Consider the following 19,791-nt stretch of genomic DNA (forward strand, 5'->3'; position numbering starts at 1 on the left):
TCTTTATAATTTAGAGCATGTTGGAAAATATCAATATAGTAAATAGAATATTCTTATGTCTAGTGGGAAAATATGAGTTGCTACTCAAACTGTTTATTAGTTTATGAGTTTTCTAAGAAGTTGGGCCAAGTGTTGATAATTTTTTGTCATTACAGATAAATATGGTAAAATTAGTAACCGTGTTGAAGAACTCAACCGATGTTTCCCAAGACCTAGATGTCAGGCTGAAGGTGGAAGAAACACAGAAGGAACTTGAATCATACATTACAAGGGCTGAGCAGCTACTTGGGCAAAAAGAGAGCCAGAAGGGACTAATTTCAAAATATAAGGTGGGACTGGTTCAACTATCACATATAGGGCATTTTTCATTACCTCATTTAAAATCAAGATTTTCCATCACTGTAATTATAATAAAGTTATCATAACTTTAAAAAAGTCCCAGTTTTATATATTGTTCCCCAGAGACTCTTAAAAATAAACATTCAAGTGATTTTTTAAATTCAAATTTTACTGTAGACTCGCTGAATGAATTCAGTGGAATAGTGTAAAAAGCGTGGCTGACTCTATGACACTGAGCAAGAATTTGATTTCACTGGCTTTTTTAATCAATAAAATGTACATAATAATTCTAGTCCTCTTCAACTGCCAAATAAATGAAAACAAGGAATGTGAAGAAGCTTTGAGTGGTTAAAATTCCCCAAATGTAAAATAAAATTTTTATTAAAATACTTTAATAAAAGTTACTAGGGACATATGCTTATCAGCAGTTAATGATCCAGTAATACTTTGTATGGAGACAGTTTTTGGTTGACTTCATGGTTTGATAGGCAGCTTAAGATGGTATCAAAATCAAGAGGTAAAAACTACTATGTATAAAATAAATAAGCTCCAAAGATACATGTACCGCATAGAAAATATAGCTGTTATTTTATGATGGCTTTAAATGGAGTGTAATACATAAAAAGGTCAAATCACTCTGTTGTACACTTGAAACTAATGTAATATTGTAAATCAGTTATATTTAAAAAAGAAAGATATGTCCAAGCGTATCTAAAGCAGAGACTCACTATTAATTAATACTGGGAGGCACTGAGAGATATGAAATAAAAGTAAAACAAGGTCTCTACCCTTAGACATCAGAGAGGTAGAGAAATATATGTTCCTTCATTCTTCCATTCAACATTTACCAAATTTACTGAACATTTAAAATGGGCTAGGCATTTTGGGAGAGATAAAAAGAAGTAAATCCAAAGCAGAAATAGACTACCGGACATAGAAAGCAAACTTGTGTTTACTATAGGAGATAGCAGGGTGGGGAGATAAATTAGGAGTTTGGGATTAACATATACATACCACTATATATTGGAGAAGGAAACGGCAACCCACTCCAGTATTCTTGCCTGGAGAATCCCATGTAGGGAGGAGCCTGGTGGGCTACAGTCCTCGGGGTCGCAAAGAGTCGGACACGACCGAGCGACTTCACTTCCTTTCACCACTATATATAAAATAGATAATCAGCAAGGTCCTACTGTATAGCATGGGCATCTCTACTCAATATCTTGTAATAATAGAAAAGAATCTAAAAAATAATATATATATATATATAACTGAATCACCTTGCTGTACACTTCAAAGTAACACAGTACTGTAAATTAACTAAATTTCATTTTTTTTAAACAAAGATGAAGTCAATCAATACCCTCTGTGCTTCTGCACCCAGTCTTTTCAGGAAAAGGGACTCCTCCAGCAGCCTCTCTTCATCCTCCTTGTGGCCTCCTCCTCTTGTCTGGATTCAGCCCTCTTGGCTTTCTGGACTGTTAGCCATACTGGACCCTAGCACCAGCTATTTCAACTTTGCTTTTCCCACAACCATCTTATACTGTTCGCACCTTGTCATCCACCAGCTTTGCCCAGTTTCCACTGTCTTTTTTTCCCCCCTGTTTTATTCCTGGAATGCTGAGAGTGCCGAACTGAACTAGAGTCAGTGGTTCTTGTAAATAATCACTAGGCTGGATTTCAAGAGGACAGACACAGTCAGAAAGAGGGAAGGGAAAGAAAAAGCAGAGGCCTCAGGCCCCTTCTCTACCAGAAGGAGGAATTATAATGTTAGTTCTCATACCACTTTCCTCTTCTTGCCCATCTTCCTTTTGAAATCTGAAGCCAAGGCCTCCCCCTTTTTGTCTCTGGCATTTAGTGAAATAGTCCCATTTTCACAGCAGAAGCAGAATCTGTGCCTTGCCAGTTAGCTGCCCTGAGACCCCAGGGACTCCTGGGACACATGAGTGGTAGGAGTTCCCTGCCTGCACATGGGCTAGCATGTCTTCCCTCTCCATAAATCTAGCAGACCTCACAGAGGCGTTAGGGGAGGTCCCTGAGGCTCAGACCGTACCTTTTCTGCAGGAGACCCGTGACAAATATGTAATAAGTAAATGAACAAATCCCCAGCCTGCTTCATTCCTTTCTCCCCCAGAATTAGTTTCATCTTCTTGTCTCATAGATTTTTCTGCCCTTTCATAGACACTAAACTATTTTTTGTTCTGTTGCTTGATGGTTGCCTAAGCTGGGTTTCTGTTCTTACAGAGTATTATTGCCAGGCAAGATCCTATAAGAAGAGTAGGTAAGTGTGAGATAAGGAGCAGGCACATTGCAGTCTTTGGGACTTGCCGTTGTTGTTGGCCTAAACAAGCCTTTGAAGTCCGTGATAAGAGGATGTCGCCTCCTTTCACCATAAAATGATTATGCACAGTATTAAACATTTGCCATATTACCCCTACTATAAACTGTGTCTTATTGCAACACTGATATCTAATATAAGCTCGTATACTCTTTGGACTGTATTACTTATGAAGTATGGTCATCTGCTCAATACTTAACTTTAAAAGATACTTTGCCAGTGGCTCATAATAATAAGCTTTTTAATTGTTTATGAAAGGGACCAAAAACTATTTGGAATATCATAAGGAAGTCTTTGTCTTGGCCTCAAAGGTGTAACTACATTTGAATAATAAATATTTGCAGTTCTTTTAAAAATAAATCAAGGCATACAAAAGGGAGATCACCCTCAATCTATACCTAAAAGTCTCCCCTAAATCTTCAAGTAGTCTCCATGAAGTCCTTTCCTGGTTCTCCCTGTTAAAATTCTCTAAAATTCTACCTGTTAAATTAGCTTTGAGAACATGGCAGTAGAATAAGGCTTTCATGTTCTTGTTTGTGGGTTGTTTTTTTTAGGAAGCACTGATCATTTTTAATACTAAAAGTCTGGCCAAGTATTTGAAAGCTGTTGAAGAACTGAAAAATAATGTAACTGATGATGTAAAGCTGTCTTTGGAAGAAGAGAGTAGAGACATCCGTGCCAAGTGGGAGGTAAGAACATGCACGTATGTCTGGGGCTTGTGCCTGGGCCTTATGATCCTGATATTGATCCTGATATTAATAAATACGTATGTAGAGTTTCATAGAATATAGGGATAGGCTATGGTGGCAGACAGATCTGGATCCAGCAGCTAATGAATGACCTTGAGCAAGTTGCTTAACTCCTAGGAGTTTCATTGATGAATTGGGAATAACCTCACCGACTTGGCAGGGTTGTGCAAGGCTTTGTATAAAGCACCTACCACAGAGATTGTTTTTGCTAAATGTTATTGAGTGTTAAATATGTGTGTGAGTATATGAAGAGAGAGAGAGAATAAGGTAATATAATTGAATATCTACTGTTAAAGGGCTTCTTAAAACACATTTTAAAATAATCTTTTAATTTTAGAACAATTTTAGATTTACAAAATTATTACAAAGGTCATAATAACGATACAGAGAATTCCAGTGTACCCATGCCCAGTTTCCCCAGTTATTAATATCTTATATTAATATAGTACATTTGTCATAAAGGACTAATAGTACATTATTAACTAAAGTTTATACTTTATTCTTATTTCCACAGATTTCCACCTAATGTCCTTTTTCATCTGTTACGGAATCCCATTCAGGATGTACATTGTAGTTACTTGTATTTCTCCATAGGCTTATTTCTCTATATTTTGTATATATTTTTTCCCATTCTACCTCTTGTCTTTTAATTCTAACCATGTCTCTCACAGCTGAAACACATTTTTAGTTATTAGAAAGAAAAAAAATATGAGTCTGATATATTTTAAAACATCCTCCCCAAAGATATATGCATGAATCAGAATTACACATAAGTTCACTTCTGTCCTTGGTTGCCACAAATATTTTTATTTTTTTAATGGAAATCTTCTCAATATATCCTGTTTCCATGGTTAATATGTGTCTTTGATTTTTTTTTTTAACAGTCTCTTCATCATGAAATGTCCCTGTATATTCAACAACTAAAAATAGACATTGAAAAAGGAAAACTTAGTGATAGTATTGCAAAACTCGAAAAGCAAATCAATAAAGAAAAGAAGCTAATTCGCAGAGGAAGGACCAAGGGTCTCATCAAAGAACATGAGGTAAAAACCTGTTTCCATTCAAATTGTCATCACTGTGGGGTTTATCCTAGATGGTTTAGTAAGCCCTTGGCTAGGATTAAAACGGCTCTGAAAATTACCTCAGCACTTTTGTCCCGTGGGGATGATCCCTTCTGTAGTTCAAGCTCTATCTAGCTAGAGCCTGCGCGTCTTGTTTTTTAGAAGTGAGAAGAATTCAGCATTGACTTAATTTTTTGTTTTTTTCATATATCTCAGTGCCCCCTATCCTCAAGACTCTGGTTACAACAAACATGTCACCCTCTGTTGAAGTTCCCGTAGTTATTTTTGTAAGGACTTGGCATCCTTTGAAGCACAGCTTTTGTGAAAAATAGCAGATCAGGATATAAACCAGTCTGGGCAACTCTTACGGTCTGTTTTTGGTCCTCATCCTATTTGATTGCTTTTGTATATTTGACAGTCCCGGCCCCTCTTTTCGTTTAAACTTTCTACTGCTGTGTCTCTCTCAATATCCATCTCTCTTGCATTTTATTATTTTGGGGGAGAGCCTTCTTTTTATGTGTTCTTCACAAATCTTCCTTTTTTCTTCTGATATCCCAATGCTTTTGTTTTGGGGTCTCTGTTTTTGGCTACTCTCATGCTTGCTCCAGGTGACTGTATGACTTTGGTGCTTTAACTGCCCTCTCTGCAAGGAAGAGCCCAGATCCTTATCTCCAGCTGAGTCCTTTCCCCTGAAGTCCAGATTGCGTCTCTGAGTAGTAAATACCACCAGTGTTCTTCGGAGACCTCCACTTCAGCATGTCCCAAGCCAGCTAGTCTTATCTCCTCTCGAACTTTTCTTCCTCTAACACATCCTGATTATGAAAGATGTCACCGTCTCAGAACTCCCTCCCCGCTTCCTCTTCCCTCTTCACTCAGCCTTGGAGTCAGCTGCCAGGTCCCATCTGTTAATCTTCAGAAGAGTTGCTTCTTCTCCTTGCTTTCCATCAGTGTTGCTACTTCCCTTAACCTGGGTTATTTTTTCAGTGTGATGGCAGTGGCATCATTTTCTGGTCCCGTCACGAGAGTGATCCCATTGAACCCCACTTACTCTCAGGACATCTCCGAACTCCTCAGAAGGCCACACAGGCCCTTCACCATGTGGCCCCAGGACATGCCCCTCCTGCCACATTAGACTCCATGTCCTTTCAGAACATCTGGAGCTTTTCCTGTCTTGGCTGCTCCTTCTGTTAGGCATGACCTCTCTCTCCTTTTACTTGGAGGACTCCGTGCATGTTCTTTCAGCCTCTAGCCCAGATGGTTCCCTCATGTGAAGGGGGTTTTCTCGACTGCTTAAGGCCGGTGGTGTTCCTTGTCATGCTGTATGCTCATTTTTTGTGTGTTTACTGTGGGGAAGGAACAAGCTTTCCTCGACGCTTTAAGGCCCTTGGTTGGATCTGGAAATCGTACTGACAAAGACAGATTAACAGGAGAAAAGCATACATATTTCCTTGAATTTTTTTAATGTGCGTTGGAAACTTCATAAGGGCATAATGACCCAAAGAAGTGACCAGAGCAGGAATCTTGTGTACCTTTCAGACAAAGAAACAATACATTTGTGAAGAATTGACAAGACAGAGAAGTTTGGGCTAGGGGTAGTGAAATGGTGAAAAAATAACTAGGAAGAGAAGTGTTAGGGTACAAGGTTTGTTGCAGATTCCTTTGGGCTGATAAAACTCTGTCTCCAGTAAAAGGAGCTTTGTTTCTTGCCTTTAGGCAGAAAAGGAGAAGCTTTCTCTGTTTTATTTTTTGACCACACTGTGCAGCTGGCCAGATCTTAGTTCTTGAACCAGGGATTGAACCCTGGGCCCCAGTAGTGAAAGCGCTGAGTCCTAGCCACTGGACCGCCGGGGAATTCCCTCTGCATTTACTGCTGCTGCTTCTTTTTTAAAAAATATTTATTTGTTTGGCTACATCAGGTCTTAGTTGCAGCATGAGGGATCTCTGTTGTGTATCCAGGATCCTTGCGGCTAATGGACTATAGTTGTGTCTCATGGGCTCCAGAACTCTAGGGAGTCATAATGAAGAATAATATAGACATATTGTTGGCAGTTGGCCCTAAAGGCATTCGCCACAGCCTAATGATGGAATGAAGGAAACCAGAACATGTCACCCCAACATATGCCTCTTTGACACAAAAGGAATTTTTTTAACTGAAGCATGGTTAATTTACAATGTTGTGTTAATTTCTGCTATATAGACAAGTGATTCAGTCATATATATATGCATTTACTGCTTCTTTTTAAAGAAATGTTTATTAATTTGCATATTGTATATATTGTTCTTCATTATGATTTATGACATGAAAGTTATTTTGAGCTGAAGGCAAATAAGAAGCAGAAAAGGTACTTCCCTGGTGGTTTAGTGGTTAAGAATCCACCTTCCAATGCAGGGGAAAAGGGTTCAATCCATGGTCGGGGAACTGAGATCCCACATGAAGTGAAGTAACTAAGTCTGCTCACCCCCACTACTGAAGCCCTGGAGTTCCAGAGCCCATGAGACACAACTAGAGTCCATTCGCCGCAAGGATCCTGGATACACAATGGAGAGCCCTCCTGTCGCAACTAAGACCTGACATAGCCAAATAAATAAATAAATACTTTTAAAAGAAGAAGAAGAAATAAATGCAGAGGGAATTTTATATATGACTCAATAACTTGTCTATAGTAGAAACTAACTCAACATTGTAAATTAGAAAGAAAGTGAAGTCGCTCAGTTGTGTCCGACTCTTTGCAACCCCATGGACTGTAGCCTACTAGGTTCCTCCATTCATGGGATTTTCCAGGCAAGAATACAGGAGTGGGTTGCAATTTCCTTCTCCAGGAAATCTTCCCGGCCCAGGGATTGAACCCAGGTCTCCTGCATTGTAGGCACACGTTTTACCGTCTGAGCCACCAGGGAAGCTCTATTGTAAATTAACCATGCTTCAATTAAAAAAAAATTCCTTTTGTGCCAGAGAGGCATATGTTGGGGTGACGTGTTCTGGTTTCCTTCATTCCATCATTAGGCTGTGGCGAATCCCTTCAGGGCCAACTGCCTCGTCTTTGTTTCCAGTGTCCACTCCCACACCAGGCACACTGGAGGGGCTTATAAAAGAATGTGTTGTTAAAGCCACACACATCTGTTCATTTCTAATCCTCATGGACTAATCACGTAAACTCATTGGAAACACATTTCCCACTTTATTTCCTCAATCAGGCCTGCTTTTCTGAGGAAGGCAGCATGTACCAGCTTGATCGTCACATGGATGTCCTGCGGGAGCTGTGTGAGGAGCTGACTTCTCAGAAGAGTCAACAAGAAGTGAGGAGAGCGCTCAAAGACTACGAGCAGAAGATAGAGAGGCTTCGGAAATGTGCTTCCGAGATCCATGTGACACTGCAGCCCACCTTGGGAGGCACATCGAGAAACAAGTCAGTGCCTCATGAGAATAGCTCCATATCAGGGAGAAATAAGATAAAGCCTTTCTTTATCTTATCTTTATCATGTACCTTTCTGAAGGCACATGATACTGAATGTTATTTATTCTCTCTTAGGCTTCATTTTTTTCTCCCAGTATTTTAATATGCAATTTTGATTCCTTCCTAGGGGAATCACGGATGCATCTGAGAATGGAGGAGGGAATACCCTCAGCGAGGTGCCATCTGCAAAATCAGGCAGTCAACCATCAGCTGAAAAGGTGTTAAATCTGGATAATGTGTTTTAGAAGTAAACCCAATAAGAAAAAATACCAAGAGTACAATAATCCACTTCTCATTGAGTACTGGTTTTAATTATCTGATTGTTTTTATCAGCTGAGAATTCTCACTTAAATAATGTAAGGATGACTGCTTTTCAAAGAATTAGAATACAACAAACCAAAGCCATTGCAATCGTAACTTGATCTTCCCCTGTGGACAGTCTTCCCCTGAGGACACAAGCAGTTCTTTCCAAAAGTGACCGTTTTGAACCATTATGAATACATGCTGCTTACGTGCGTTACTTTTGAGAACACAAGAAGGTTGAGCCTAATCTGCACAGATACTTCAGCATCAGAGATGAACTAGTTCATTTGTCATGTGTTGTGTTTTTTTTTTTTTTTTTGTCATTTGTCTTTTTATCATTATAATGGCTTTTACTTCCTTTGGGAATTGGATTTTCCAAATTCTTGAGTTCTAGCCTAGTGGGGATTTGCTGTGAGTCCAGGCTGCCAGTCAGAAGGTGTGGGGCAGGAATGCGGTATACTTGTTTCAGAGGTCTGCTCCTGTGTGCCATGCTGTGCTTCTGTCTGACCTTGACCATGGATGGCTATGTGGTCACAAGCAGACACAGTGCTTAGGGGTTGGGAGAACGCCTCTACCCTGCTGGCATACCAATTAGAAGGTGAGAACCAGCCTGATAAATCTCCTGTGTCCTACGGGAACACCTGTCTCTGAGCTGAGGTTTGGGGTATAAAGAATCAGTGATATCCATTTGTATCACAAAACTGTTTATCTTTTCCAGGTAATTAAGTATATTGAAGATAGTATGTTTACTCTTTTGTGTGTTTGCTTAGACAATGGAATTGGTTCGGAATTTTAACCCGGAATCCAAGTTAAAGCCTCAACAGGAGGAAAGCATCATGGAGAAATATGAAAAGGGTCACAGTGCCTCTATTGACAGTTTACTAGAGAGGTAAACTGTTTTTTAAAAAAAGATTTTTATTTGAAGTACAGTTGATTTACAATATTGTGTTAGTTTCAGGGGTACGGAAAATGATTCAGATATACATACATACATATATATGTCTATATTCTTTTTCAGATTCTTTTCCGTTATAGGTTGTTAAAAATATTGGTATAGTTCTCTGTGCCATACAGTAAATCCTTGCTGGTGATTGGTTTTATGTATAGTATTGTGTGTATGTTAAGGAGAGGTAAACTCTTAAACAACTAGAAAATCCAGCAAAAATCTTTTATCAGTGCAGATATGGTATACTTTAATAAGTTTTTATTTTCCTTTGGTCATAATTTTTGCCTGTAGTCCAATATCTTAAGCAGAAATTCCCTGGGCTTTCCTATGGACAGTTGACAGTAATTTAAAAAATTGGGGGATCTTATTTTAAAAATCAAGTAACTTTGCATTTAATTTTTTTCCAGGTATGATACACACCATGACACTCTTGAACTTCACCTGCAAAACAGCATTGCCAGAATTACTTCTGATTTCTCTAGTGACAAGGAAAGGAGTAGTGTTTGTCTACAGGACAAACTGACAGATCTACAGGTAAATACTGAAAATGTTACTAGAGGAGTTTTATCTTTTATTAGAAAATAATACCACCATAGGGTTTCCGTGGTGGTCCAGTGGTTAGAAATCTGCATGCCAGTGCAGGGGACATGGGTTCAGTCCCTGGTCTGGGAAGATCCTGCATGCCATGGGACAGCTAAGCCTGTGTGCCTAGAGTCTGTGCTCCACAGCGAGAGAAACCACCACAACTAGAGAGTAGCCTTGGTGCCCACAACTAGAGAAAGCCCACAGGCAGCAATGAAAACCCAGAGCAGCCAAAAACAAATAATACATAAAAATAAATCTTTTAAGAAATCATAAAAAATGTTTATTACAAAAGAAAATAGTAGCACCCTAAATATAGAAAATAAAGACACCCTAAATATTATACCACCATTTTTGTTGAGGTCCCAGATGCTAGATGTTTCTGAAGAATCTTCTGTCACCCATTTTCAGAAAGACACCCAAACCCAGTAAAGAGTTTGGTTCCAGGTCCTTATTTATTGCTCATGCTCTAGTTTGATATTTTATCAAATTAGAAGTTTGGATTGTGTTTGGGATGGAGATGAAGGCTTCAGATGAATTGGTTGAAACAGTATGTTTGAAGGTTATTTCAACCAATACACCTTCTGGTTTGCTCTGAAATGAAGGATATGTGAAAAATCAGCCTCTCTGAATTTCTGTTTCAGCCAGCTATCATATTAACTAATTGTCACATTATCTGTTTGATGTTGGTTAGTAAGGAAGGGGGCAGGTAGTGGAGGGAGTGTTCACAGTACGTGATGGGTGATCTTATGGAGAGCCTTCAGAGGAAGTATTGTGTCTGACTCAGGAGCTGCAGAAAAAACAATCTAGTGGTGGGAATACCCTGTAAGTTCTACAAATAAATATCTTCCTTGGACTTCCCTGGTGGTCCACTGATTGAGAATTTGCCTGCCAATGCAGAGAGCGTGGGTTCTGATCCTTGATCTGGGAAGATTCCACATACCACGGGGCAGATAAGCCCAAGAGCTGCAACTCCTGAGCCCATGTGCTGCAAATACTGAACCCTACTTGCCCTAGAGCCCACGCTCTGCAACAAGAAAAGCCACTGCAGAGAGAAACCCCTGCAGTGCAACTAGAGAGTAACCCCACACTTGCTGCAACTAGAGAAAGCTTATGCACAGCAATGAGGACCCAGTACAACCAAAAATTAATTAATTAATTTTTTAAAGTATGTTTCTTATTTAGAAGATAATCGGCATTCCCGTGCAGCACCCTTGTATGTTTGGAGGTACATTAGCGTGAACCCTTAGAGAAGGCATATCCACTGGAGAAAAGACCATGGGTTCTTCCTTCAATGCCTCTGATATTTTCTAGTTATCTTCCTTCGAAGATGCCAGTTCCTGACTCACATTCTACCAAATGGCTTCTTTATATTTTCTATCTGAACAAGCAAAATTCACGTGTGAAAATCTCTGTTGTTCAGGTGATGAATTTAGCAGGTTTTCATCACAATCAAGAAATCACCTTGAGACCTTACTCCTGTGACTGAATAATAAGTTGATTAGAAAAACTGTACTAATCCTTGGGGAAAGTGAAGGACAAATGATGCTGATGAACACTCAGATTTTATAGTAGTGCCTTCTTTTGAAAAAATAGAACGAAGATAAAGATTTGGAATGGTATAGAATTTTAGATGTTTGATAATAAATCATAAATTAATTTTATTCACTTCTCATTTGACAGAAATGATTCTGTTTTGCTGCAGTTTTAGTTTAAGGAATAAACTAAAGAGAATCATCTAGAGAAAACTAGAATATCTTAAAGAATATCTGTCATTCCTTCTCTGTGTGTCTTTCTGAGTTGTATTCTGAGTATCTCACTTCAGGAAGGGGGTTGGATTCTTTGAAAGTCATGTTGCAGGTAAAGTAATTGGCCTCCAACTAATAAAAATAAATGGAAAAAAAAAGTCGTGTTGCTGATTCCCTTGACTTCTTTCAGTGGATCCTCTGAGAGCACAGTTAATGTAATTGTTCCCTGAAGGACAGTTTACTTATAGATGGTTGGAAGATATCTTTTCAAATGTATCTTCATGTGAAACTGTGCCCATAGTTGTGAATGTTTCATTTTGTAAGAATAGAAAAATTGTGCCTATTAACACATTCATTAATAAATTATGTATTCCACACAGGTCTTAAAAAATGAAACTGATGCTTGCTGGAAAGAGTTTGAAATCACTTCATTGAAGTTAGAAGAGCTTGAGAGTGACATTAAGAAGCCTTTTATAGTTAAGGCAAGAGACAAATTAAAGGAGAAAGAAAGAGAGCTTCAGATGACTCTTAAGTCCAGGTATCATTCTGGGATCTATTAACCATGCATGTACTAAATTTGCTGAATTTGTTAATGCTGTTTTAAGAAAGTTTAGTATTATATTTACTAAGTGTGTTATTTTATTTAATTGTCACAGCAGCCATAAGATAAGCTGATGAGGAAACTGCTATTGAAGGAGGTTAAATCATAAAACCAAGCCACACTAGGCAGAAACTAAAGTGGAACTTAAAGTCTATTGAGTTCCAAAGGCTGTGCTTCCCACTGTCTCTCTTTGAGCCTGAATTTGGGCACGTCACATGACTTCTGGGCCTTGATTTCCTCATTTCTAGAATGAGAATGCTGTTGTTTTTTCTTTACGTATTCCAGCACATCTACCCACTTGACATCAGATGAAACTGAGGCTCGGAGTCTACATTCTACTTACCCAGATTCACACATTTCAAGTTATTAATTAGCTTAGTCTTTGAAGGCTATTATATTCCCACTAATCAAATAATTAGTATTTATATGAGTTTTTTTGTCACCAAGGCAAGGTTCAATTACATCCAAGTATTTGATGTCAAAAGGGAGGGAAAAGCTTAGTATGTTTTACACCAGTTTTCCGTTTAGTGCAGTATCAGTTAAATTATCAAAAATACTTGGGTATAGCAAATAGCTCATTCTTTGCCATTGTGGATCATTGGGTTTGACTTTTTAATGTGATAATCTATGCATATTATTGTGTGTATTTTCATCAAATAATTGTTTTCTGTTCTTGGTTAATAATGGCATTGATATGTTTTATAGGATAATTTTCTGCTGTGTTTCCCCCTAATGTCTGGCTTATTTTTCACCCAGAATGGAGTCTTTAGAGGCTGTACTGCAGATGGTGTTACCCGTGGAGAGGGAGGCGCTGCTTCTCTGCAACACAGACCTACTGCTCTGTGAAATGGCCATTCAGGAATTTCATCTCACTGATGCTGATGACATTTATCAAAACCTGAGGGTAAGTGTAAATTTTCACAGTATATTTATGGAATTATCCGTTCTTCAGAGATTTATATATGTTTATGGATTTTTTATTAAACATCAATAGTATTTCTTTAGAATATAAACCATGACAGAAAAACCTCCAATAATATAGACTTATTTATTTCTCAACTCTTTAAGTCCTTGCCAGTTCAGAATTAGTTACCTTGGAGTAAATAATAATGTATTTTCTTTGAATTAAAAATGAAGTTTTGCTGAGAGTTTGGGGGAGAATGGATATAGCTATGTGTATGGCTGAGTCCCTTCACGGTTCACCTGAAACCATCACAGCATTATTAATCGGCTATATCCCAATACAAAATAAAGAGCTTTTAAATAAATGAAGACTTGGTAATGAATGCCTACTCCAGTGACTGAAATCCTAAATATCTGTATAGATTCATATGCTTAAATTGTCATATTCTGTAGTTTGCTTATTCCAAATCTCATCTTAAATTGAAAATATTTGTTTTATTTTTCAAATTATAAACAGATCTCTCAGCAGATCAATCTGTAATTATTTTCATTGCATCAGTAATTTGATATACCTCTTTTCTTTTGGAGACCAAAACATCAGGAAGGCTATCAGATAAGAAAACAACTGGGTCATTGGATCATTTGTAATTAAAATGTTCCTTCTGTCAAAACTGTCAACCTTGGTTAAATTGAGAAGCAATTTTCTAGATCAAATCTAGTGACATAATTCTGGGTTAGTTTCTGTTATACAGTCTTTCTTTTTTCTACCTCAGTCTTTCAGCTTTTCTTATTGCCTTTATTTTAGAATATCCAAGATTCCATAGTAAAACAGATTGAAACATGTAAGAATTTGGGACAGTCAGGCAACTTTGCATTAAAGGAATTACACCCCCATGACCTGCATGCAGCACAGAATATTATCCTGAAACACAGAACACAACTGGAAGAAATGAACCACAGAGTACAGAAGAGTAAAGATGCTCTCAAAGCTCTGGAAGACTTTTTGGCTTCTCTGAGAGCAACTGAACTCTCTGGTGAGCTTCTTACAGACCATTCAGCCTCAGATTCACAGGTGGTACCAGCAAATACTTTGACGGTGGAAGATAGAGAGAGGGAAATTCATCAGATGAGAGACAAGGCCAGACATTTGGATGAGCATTTCAAGATGCTTGGTATAAGCATTAAAGACTCTGAACAGGGTGAAAGCACCTCCTGTGAAAACCTTCTGGATGCTTTGTCCAAAAACTTATCTGAGACACATTGTTCTGGTGGGCAGGAGGAAGTCACTGAAGAAGACAAATTACTAGGGGCTTGTATTTTTAAGAATGATGAACTCCTGAAAAATATTCAAGAAGTGCACAATCAAATCAGTAAAATTGGCCTGAAGGATCCTACTGTTCCAGCAATAAAGCAAAGGTAGGTATTTTTATCCATCTCCATGCAAGATGACATTCTTCTGTTGTTGTTGTTGTTTTTTTTTCAAGATCCATTAGGTGAAACAAATGCTTCCTATGTCTTTCAACTTCTGTTCCATCCTCCTCTATTCAGTGTTCAGCATTCGTTTTTGTAGACTTTTCAGACAAACTTCCTTTTTGTTGATATTATGCCTTTACAAAGTGTTATGTAATTTTTTTTCTTTTTTTTTCAGTTTGATAGGGAAATAATTTTTTTCTTTAAAGTTTTCATTCTTCTGGATGAAGGAAGAGTGAAAAAAGACATGTATAAGATCCATGAGTTACTGAAAAGTCTCTTGACTGCTGTGTATTTATTATGGAGTTCTCTTGATGGGGGGAGTCTTGGGAAACTACACACATTTGATGATAGACAAGTGGAAGATGCACATGCCACCTTGTCCTTACTTCTTCCTTCAGTATTTGGGTCCCTCCCCCTCTTCCCAGCAGGATTAGGTGGGGGACTGAGTGGGAATGTGGGGGACTGAGCTTAATAGGTAAACTGAAGTTAGTGTTGACTTTGGAGAGTCTCCAAAGTTGGCAGCCTTCTATGTGAGTGCTGCTGCTCTAATTCTGGCATTCAGAGCCTGAAAATGAAAAGGTTAGCAAAAGCTTGCAAAAGAGTTACTTTTGTGGAGTGCCCCTCCCCCTTCTAAACCTCTCCCTTTTCCTGGCTCTTCTTCTGTCCACCTCTAATCCAGGCTCAGTGCTCTCCCAGGCTCTTTAGCTGATTAAGCTCTTCCCTCTGAAATCTCCCTGAGCTCTCCATGTCAATGTCTGTTTCTGCAGTGCTCCAGTTCTTAATGAGGCATGGAACTGATTTAGTTATTGATTGTTAATGCATTTATTATAGATTTATACATAAATTAGTAATAAATATTAATTTGTAAGTGAAAACTACATGTTGATAGATGGTAAGTTGCTTTAATTTTTAATTGAGTTATCAATAGAACAAGCCAGGCACTGTTTTAGGTCCTGGGGATATAGCAGTTAACAAAACAGACACAAATTCTTGCCCTTTGTAGAGCTTATTATCTAGTGGAAAGAAGAAGATATGCAGTATGTGCACTGGTGATAAAGGCTGCGGGGAAAACTTAAGCAGAGAAGGAGGAGGTGGTTACAATTCAAAAGTGGTCATGAGGCACACTTTTACAGAGAAGGCTTTCACCATCTCTCAGAGCTTGCTCAAATTCATGTCCATCGAGTTGGTGATGCCATCCAACCATCTTATCCTCTGTTGTCCCCTTCTCCTCCTACCTCAATCTTTCCCAGCATCAGTCTGTTTTTCACATCAGGTGGCCAAAGTATTGGAGCTTCAACTTCAGCATCAGTCCTTCCAGTGTATGTTCAAGATTGACCTCCTTTAGGATTGATGGTTTGACCTCCTTGCAATTCAAGGGACTCTCAAGAGTCTTCTCCAACACCATAGTTCAAAAGCATCAATTCCTTGGTGCTCAACTTTCTTTATGTCCAACTCTCACATCCACATGTGACTACTGGGAAAACCATAGCTTTGACTATATGGACCGTTGTCGGCAAAGTAATGTCTCTAGGTTTGCATATGCATGTTACAAAGTAATCCTGTCTTTGTTTGTCATAACTTTTCTTCCAAGGAGCAAGTGTCTTTTAATTTCATGGCTGCAGTCACTGTCTGCAATGATTTTGAAGGGAAGTCAAGAGAATCCTGGAGGTCAAGTGAAAAGGCCTTTCAGTGGGGAGAAGCTATTAGCTGTGTCATATGCTGCCTATTGTTGAAGGAAGGAGATGATGGAGATTGGGACATGGGATTAGCAATGTGAAAGTTACTGGGTAGCTTGACAAGCAGTCTTGAAGGAGTGAGTGCCTTACTGGAGTGGATTCAGTAGAGAATTGGAAGAGAGGAAGTAGAGACAGAGAGAGTATCTGATAAAAGCAATTTAGACCTAAGCAAGTGGAGTTAGCCCTGCCAGGGTTAATTTGCGTTAAAACTCTTAGTTCAAATGACTCTTCTTTGTTTTGGGGGGCTTTTTGTACACATTTGCATTCCCCTTTCTTTTTACCCCCTTGTGCTCTGCCTGAGGGGTTTGCAGTGTTCTGCCATCTGTCTCTTCTCTCCATATCATCCTTTCTATTCCACCCATGCACACATATTCTCTTTCTTTTTTCTCATATGCATATATACACCCTTTATAAGTGTATTCATCACTGAGAAATGTTACTACTCATGGTTTTGTATGTCTGTTCTATTTAAAACACAAACTAGTTCTGGAAATGCAGATCCTCCTGAACTCTGTCATAGGAATGTGTGATCTTGGCATAAATCTCATAAGGGCAACTTAAAGTTAGTGTGCTCCACGAATTACCCATATTTGAATTGAATCAAAATTGGCCAGTATTGATACTTGGCAGTTAAACTTTTCTCTCTCATGTTCAAGGAGAAAATCGTTAATCAGACTGGATAAGGACCTAGATGAATATGAAGAAGAGAAGAAACACTTGCAAGAAATGGTGAATTCTCTTCCGCAGTTCAAAGATGGCAGAGACAAAGCCCTGAGTCAAAGGTGCCAGGACACAGCAGTCTTGTGGGAGAATGCAAAAACCTTGGTCACAGAATGGTAAGGAAAAGAAATTCCTCCACCTGCTAAAATTTTGAAATAGAGAATTAAAAGAAAAACTCTCCCAAATCTGAAAAATTGTCTGTGGCACAGTTAACTTTTTGGAATTTGTATGTTGATAACACAGTCCTTCAGCCTCAAGGAGAAGCCAACTTAAGAGTTTCACAGTAAGCTCACTAGGCCAATGTCTGGGGCAAGACCTGGAATCCTAGGTTATGGGCAAATGAATTTAAAAGGTTAGAGGACAAGTATATATAGTGTATTTATAATTACTATTGCCCTACTTGTATTAGTTTTCTGTTGCTTCTGTAATAAATGACCACAAATGTAGTGGCTTAAAGGCAACATAAAATGACCACAAATGTAGTGGCTTAAAGGCAACATAAACTTATCATACAGTTAGGAGGTTGGAAGACCTAAAATCAAGCTGGGTTCCTTTCTGGGATCTCTAGGAGAGAATCTGTTTCCTTGCCTTTTCCCTTTTCTGGAGGCTGCCTGTTATATTCCTTGGCTTGTGTCCCCTTCCACTTTAAGGCCAGCAGAGTAGCATCTTCAGATCTCAATCTCTGTCTTTCTTTCATCTCTGCTTTTGTTATCGCATCTCCTTCTGACTCTGACCCTCCTATCTACGTCTTATAAGGGCCTTGTCATTATACTGCACCCATTCAGATAATCCAGGACAATGTCCCTACTTTAAGTTCCTTAATCTAGTCACATCTGCAGAGTTCCTTTTGCTAGGTATATAAGGTGTTCCCAGGATCCAGGGATGAGGGCGTAGATGTCTTTGAGAGTTGGGGGCTTTACTCTCCCACTCCTCTCCACTTGATTGACAGGTGTTGTCAGTCAATTACCACTGTCTTTCCTACAGAGCCTGGACAAGGCTCGGAAGTTTTCCTAATCTTGTAGCAGTCAGCGCTCGCCAGTCCCGGTTGGCAGTGCAGCTGGATAGTCTCCACCCTTATCTTCCTTTCCTTTCTGCCTGAGGGTGGGAGCGGCCGGGAGGGCTGACCATTCTAGGGACCGTACCACTCAAGCCAAGGGTTCCAGCTGGGTTAGGAAGTGGGAGGGACTAGTAGGAAATTCGTGAGCAAGAAGAGAGAGAAATCAAGGTGGCCTTAACCCCCGCCCTTTTCTCAGAGGTTCTGACCGCTCTTGTTGCCTCCCTCTTGGGCTCAGGGCACTTTCCTCTTTCCTCTGGAGGCCAGGTGGTGCCTCTGTTATTGGAAAGGTTTAGTCTGTAGGTGCCTCAGCTCCGCTGTGGTTTCCCTTAACTCCATCCTCAGAGGTCCTCCCGCCACAGAACTCCATCTGAGTATGCCTTCTGCTTCCTGCTGGAACCTCAGTATACAGTATTCAAGATGAAGCCTGTCTGTGGTGTTTGATCTAGTCCACTCTTGGATTTTACAGAGGAAGGAAGTGAGGTCCACAGAGCCTGAGTAATTTACTTAAGGTCACATGACTAATTTTACCCAGCCATAAATAGAAACCAGCTGTCTTTTAACTGCCGCAACATCTCTTCTACTTAAGCGTTGTTTTTTTTTTAAAAAGGCTAAAATCTGTAATGAGTTGAATTAGACATTGAATCGTATTGGATTAGCACTGAAACAATATCCAAAAATAATGCTAAAGAGGCATCATTTTCCAAGATATTTTTTAGTTAATGATGAAATCGAGGTACTGATTCCTTAAGGTTATAAATCCTATGTTTCTGTCTGGAGCTTACATCTGGTAACTTTTTAATATTGACCTGGTGAAAATAGTAATCCAGTCCTTATTTAGACCTTTGATTTGTCAAATAATTAAATACACCATCATTCTTGGGTTACATTGTAAAACAATATTATAAACCATGTCTAGAAGAAAAATCCTTCTATAACTTATTAGGTTATTTCTATAGCATACTACAAAGAGAAAGAATGGTTTTATAACTTTCAGAAATTTAGTCGTGTTATTTTTCTCATAGCCTTGACCAATGTGAAAGAGTTTTGGAGCTCTTAAAACAGTATCAGAATTTTAAAAGTGTCCTGACAACATTGATTCAAAAAGAAGAGAATGTCATCTCCCTGCAGGCTTCCTACATGGGAAAGGAGAACTTGAAGAAAAGGATAGCAGAGGTGAGTCCAAATTCTAAAGGAAGCTTTACACAGCGTCCTCGATTGCAAGCCTGACAATAGAGGGAAGGTTATCAGTGAAATCATTTTCAAAATGTAGTTTAAAGGTAGTTATTAGTGACTCTGTTTTACCACGTATACAAGAATTTATTGAATTTATCCCCAGGGCTTGAAAAAAAGTTGGTCCCCAAGTTAATACTGGGTTGCATCTGTTTGGGTTTTGATATTGGTGATATGGTTCTGTTGGAGTCTGGGCTTGCCCTTGCTGAAAGGTTGGAACAGTCTGTGCACTGACTTTCTACCTAAGAAGAACCTGACTTCACTATAGCCTTAAGAGAAGAGTGTACTAGGAAAGAGAAAAGTGTACTAGTGTACTACCAACCCTAACATCGGTTGTTAGTGAGTAAACTCTGGGAGTTTGTGATGGACAGGGAGGTCTGGCGTGCTGCAATTCATGGGGTCACAAAGAGTCGGACACGACTGGGCGACTGAACTGAACTGAGTGGATAAAGAAAAGATTATCTTTTTATTTCTTCGCTTTCTGTAAAGATGTGTGAGCTTATCTCTAAGTTGCTCCATCTGTGTTAATAGCCTTGCCAATTACAACTTTATA

General features: G+C 39.0%; 1 protein-coding gene across 7 annotated transcripts in view; it reads left to right on the top strand.

The window, feature by feature from the left end:
* Positions 1-19,791, top strand: part of SYNE2 (spectrin repeat containing nuclear envelope protein 2) — a 317,663-nt gene that overhangs the window by 113,598 nt on the left and 184,274 nt on the right. For all 7 annotated transcript variants that reach the window (XM_065941349.1, XM_065941346.1, XM_065941351.1 and 4 more), the window contains exons 21-32: positions 156-329; positions 3,229-3,363; positions 4,308-4,466; positions 7,680-7,891; positions 8,067-8,157; positions 9,013-9,131; positions 9,596-9,722; positions 11,899-12,056; positions 12,876-13,023; positions 13,828-14,438; positions 16,888-17,067; positions 19,031-19,181. In XM_065941349.1, coding sequence (XP_065797421.1) covers positions 156-329; positions 3,229-3,363; positions 4,308-4,466; positions 7,680-7,891; positions 8,067-8,157; positions 9,013-9,131; positions 9,596-9,722; positions 11,899-12,056; positions 12,876-13,023; positions 13,828-14,438; positions 16,888-17,067; positions 19,031-19,181 — 2,265 coding nt within the window. The remainder of the gene's footprint in view (positions 1-155; positions 330-3,228; positions 3,364-4,307; positions 4,467-7,679; positions 7,892-8,066; positions 8,158-9,012; positions 9,132-9,595; positions 9,723-11,898; positions 12,057-12,875; positions 13,024-13,827; positions 14,439-16,887; positions 17,068-19,030; positions 19,182-19,791) is intronic.

This window comes from Muntiacus reevesi, chromosome 7 (assembly GCF_963930625.1).
Source record: "Muntiacus reevesi chromosome 7, mMunRee1.1, whole genome shotgun sequence".
Taxonomy (NCBI): Eukaryota; Metazoa; Chordata; class Mammalia; order Artiodactyla; family Cervidae; genus Muntiacus; species Muntiacus reevesi.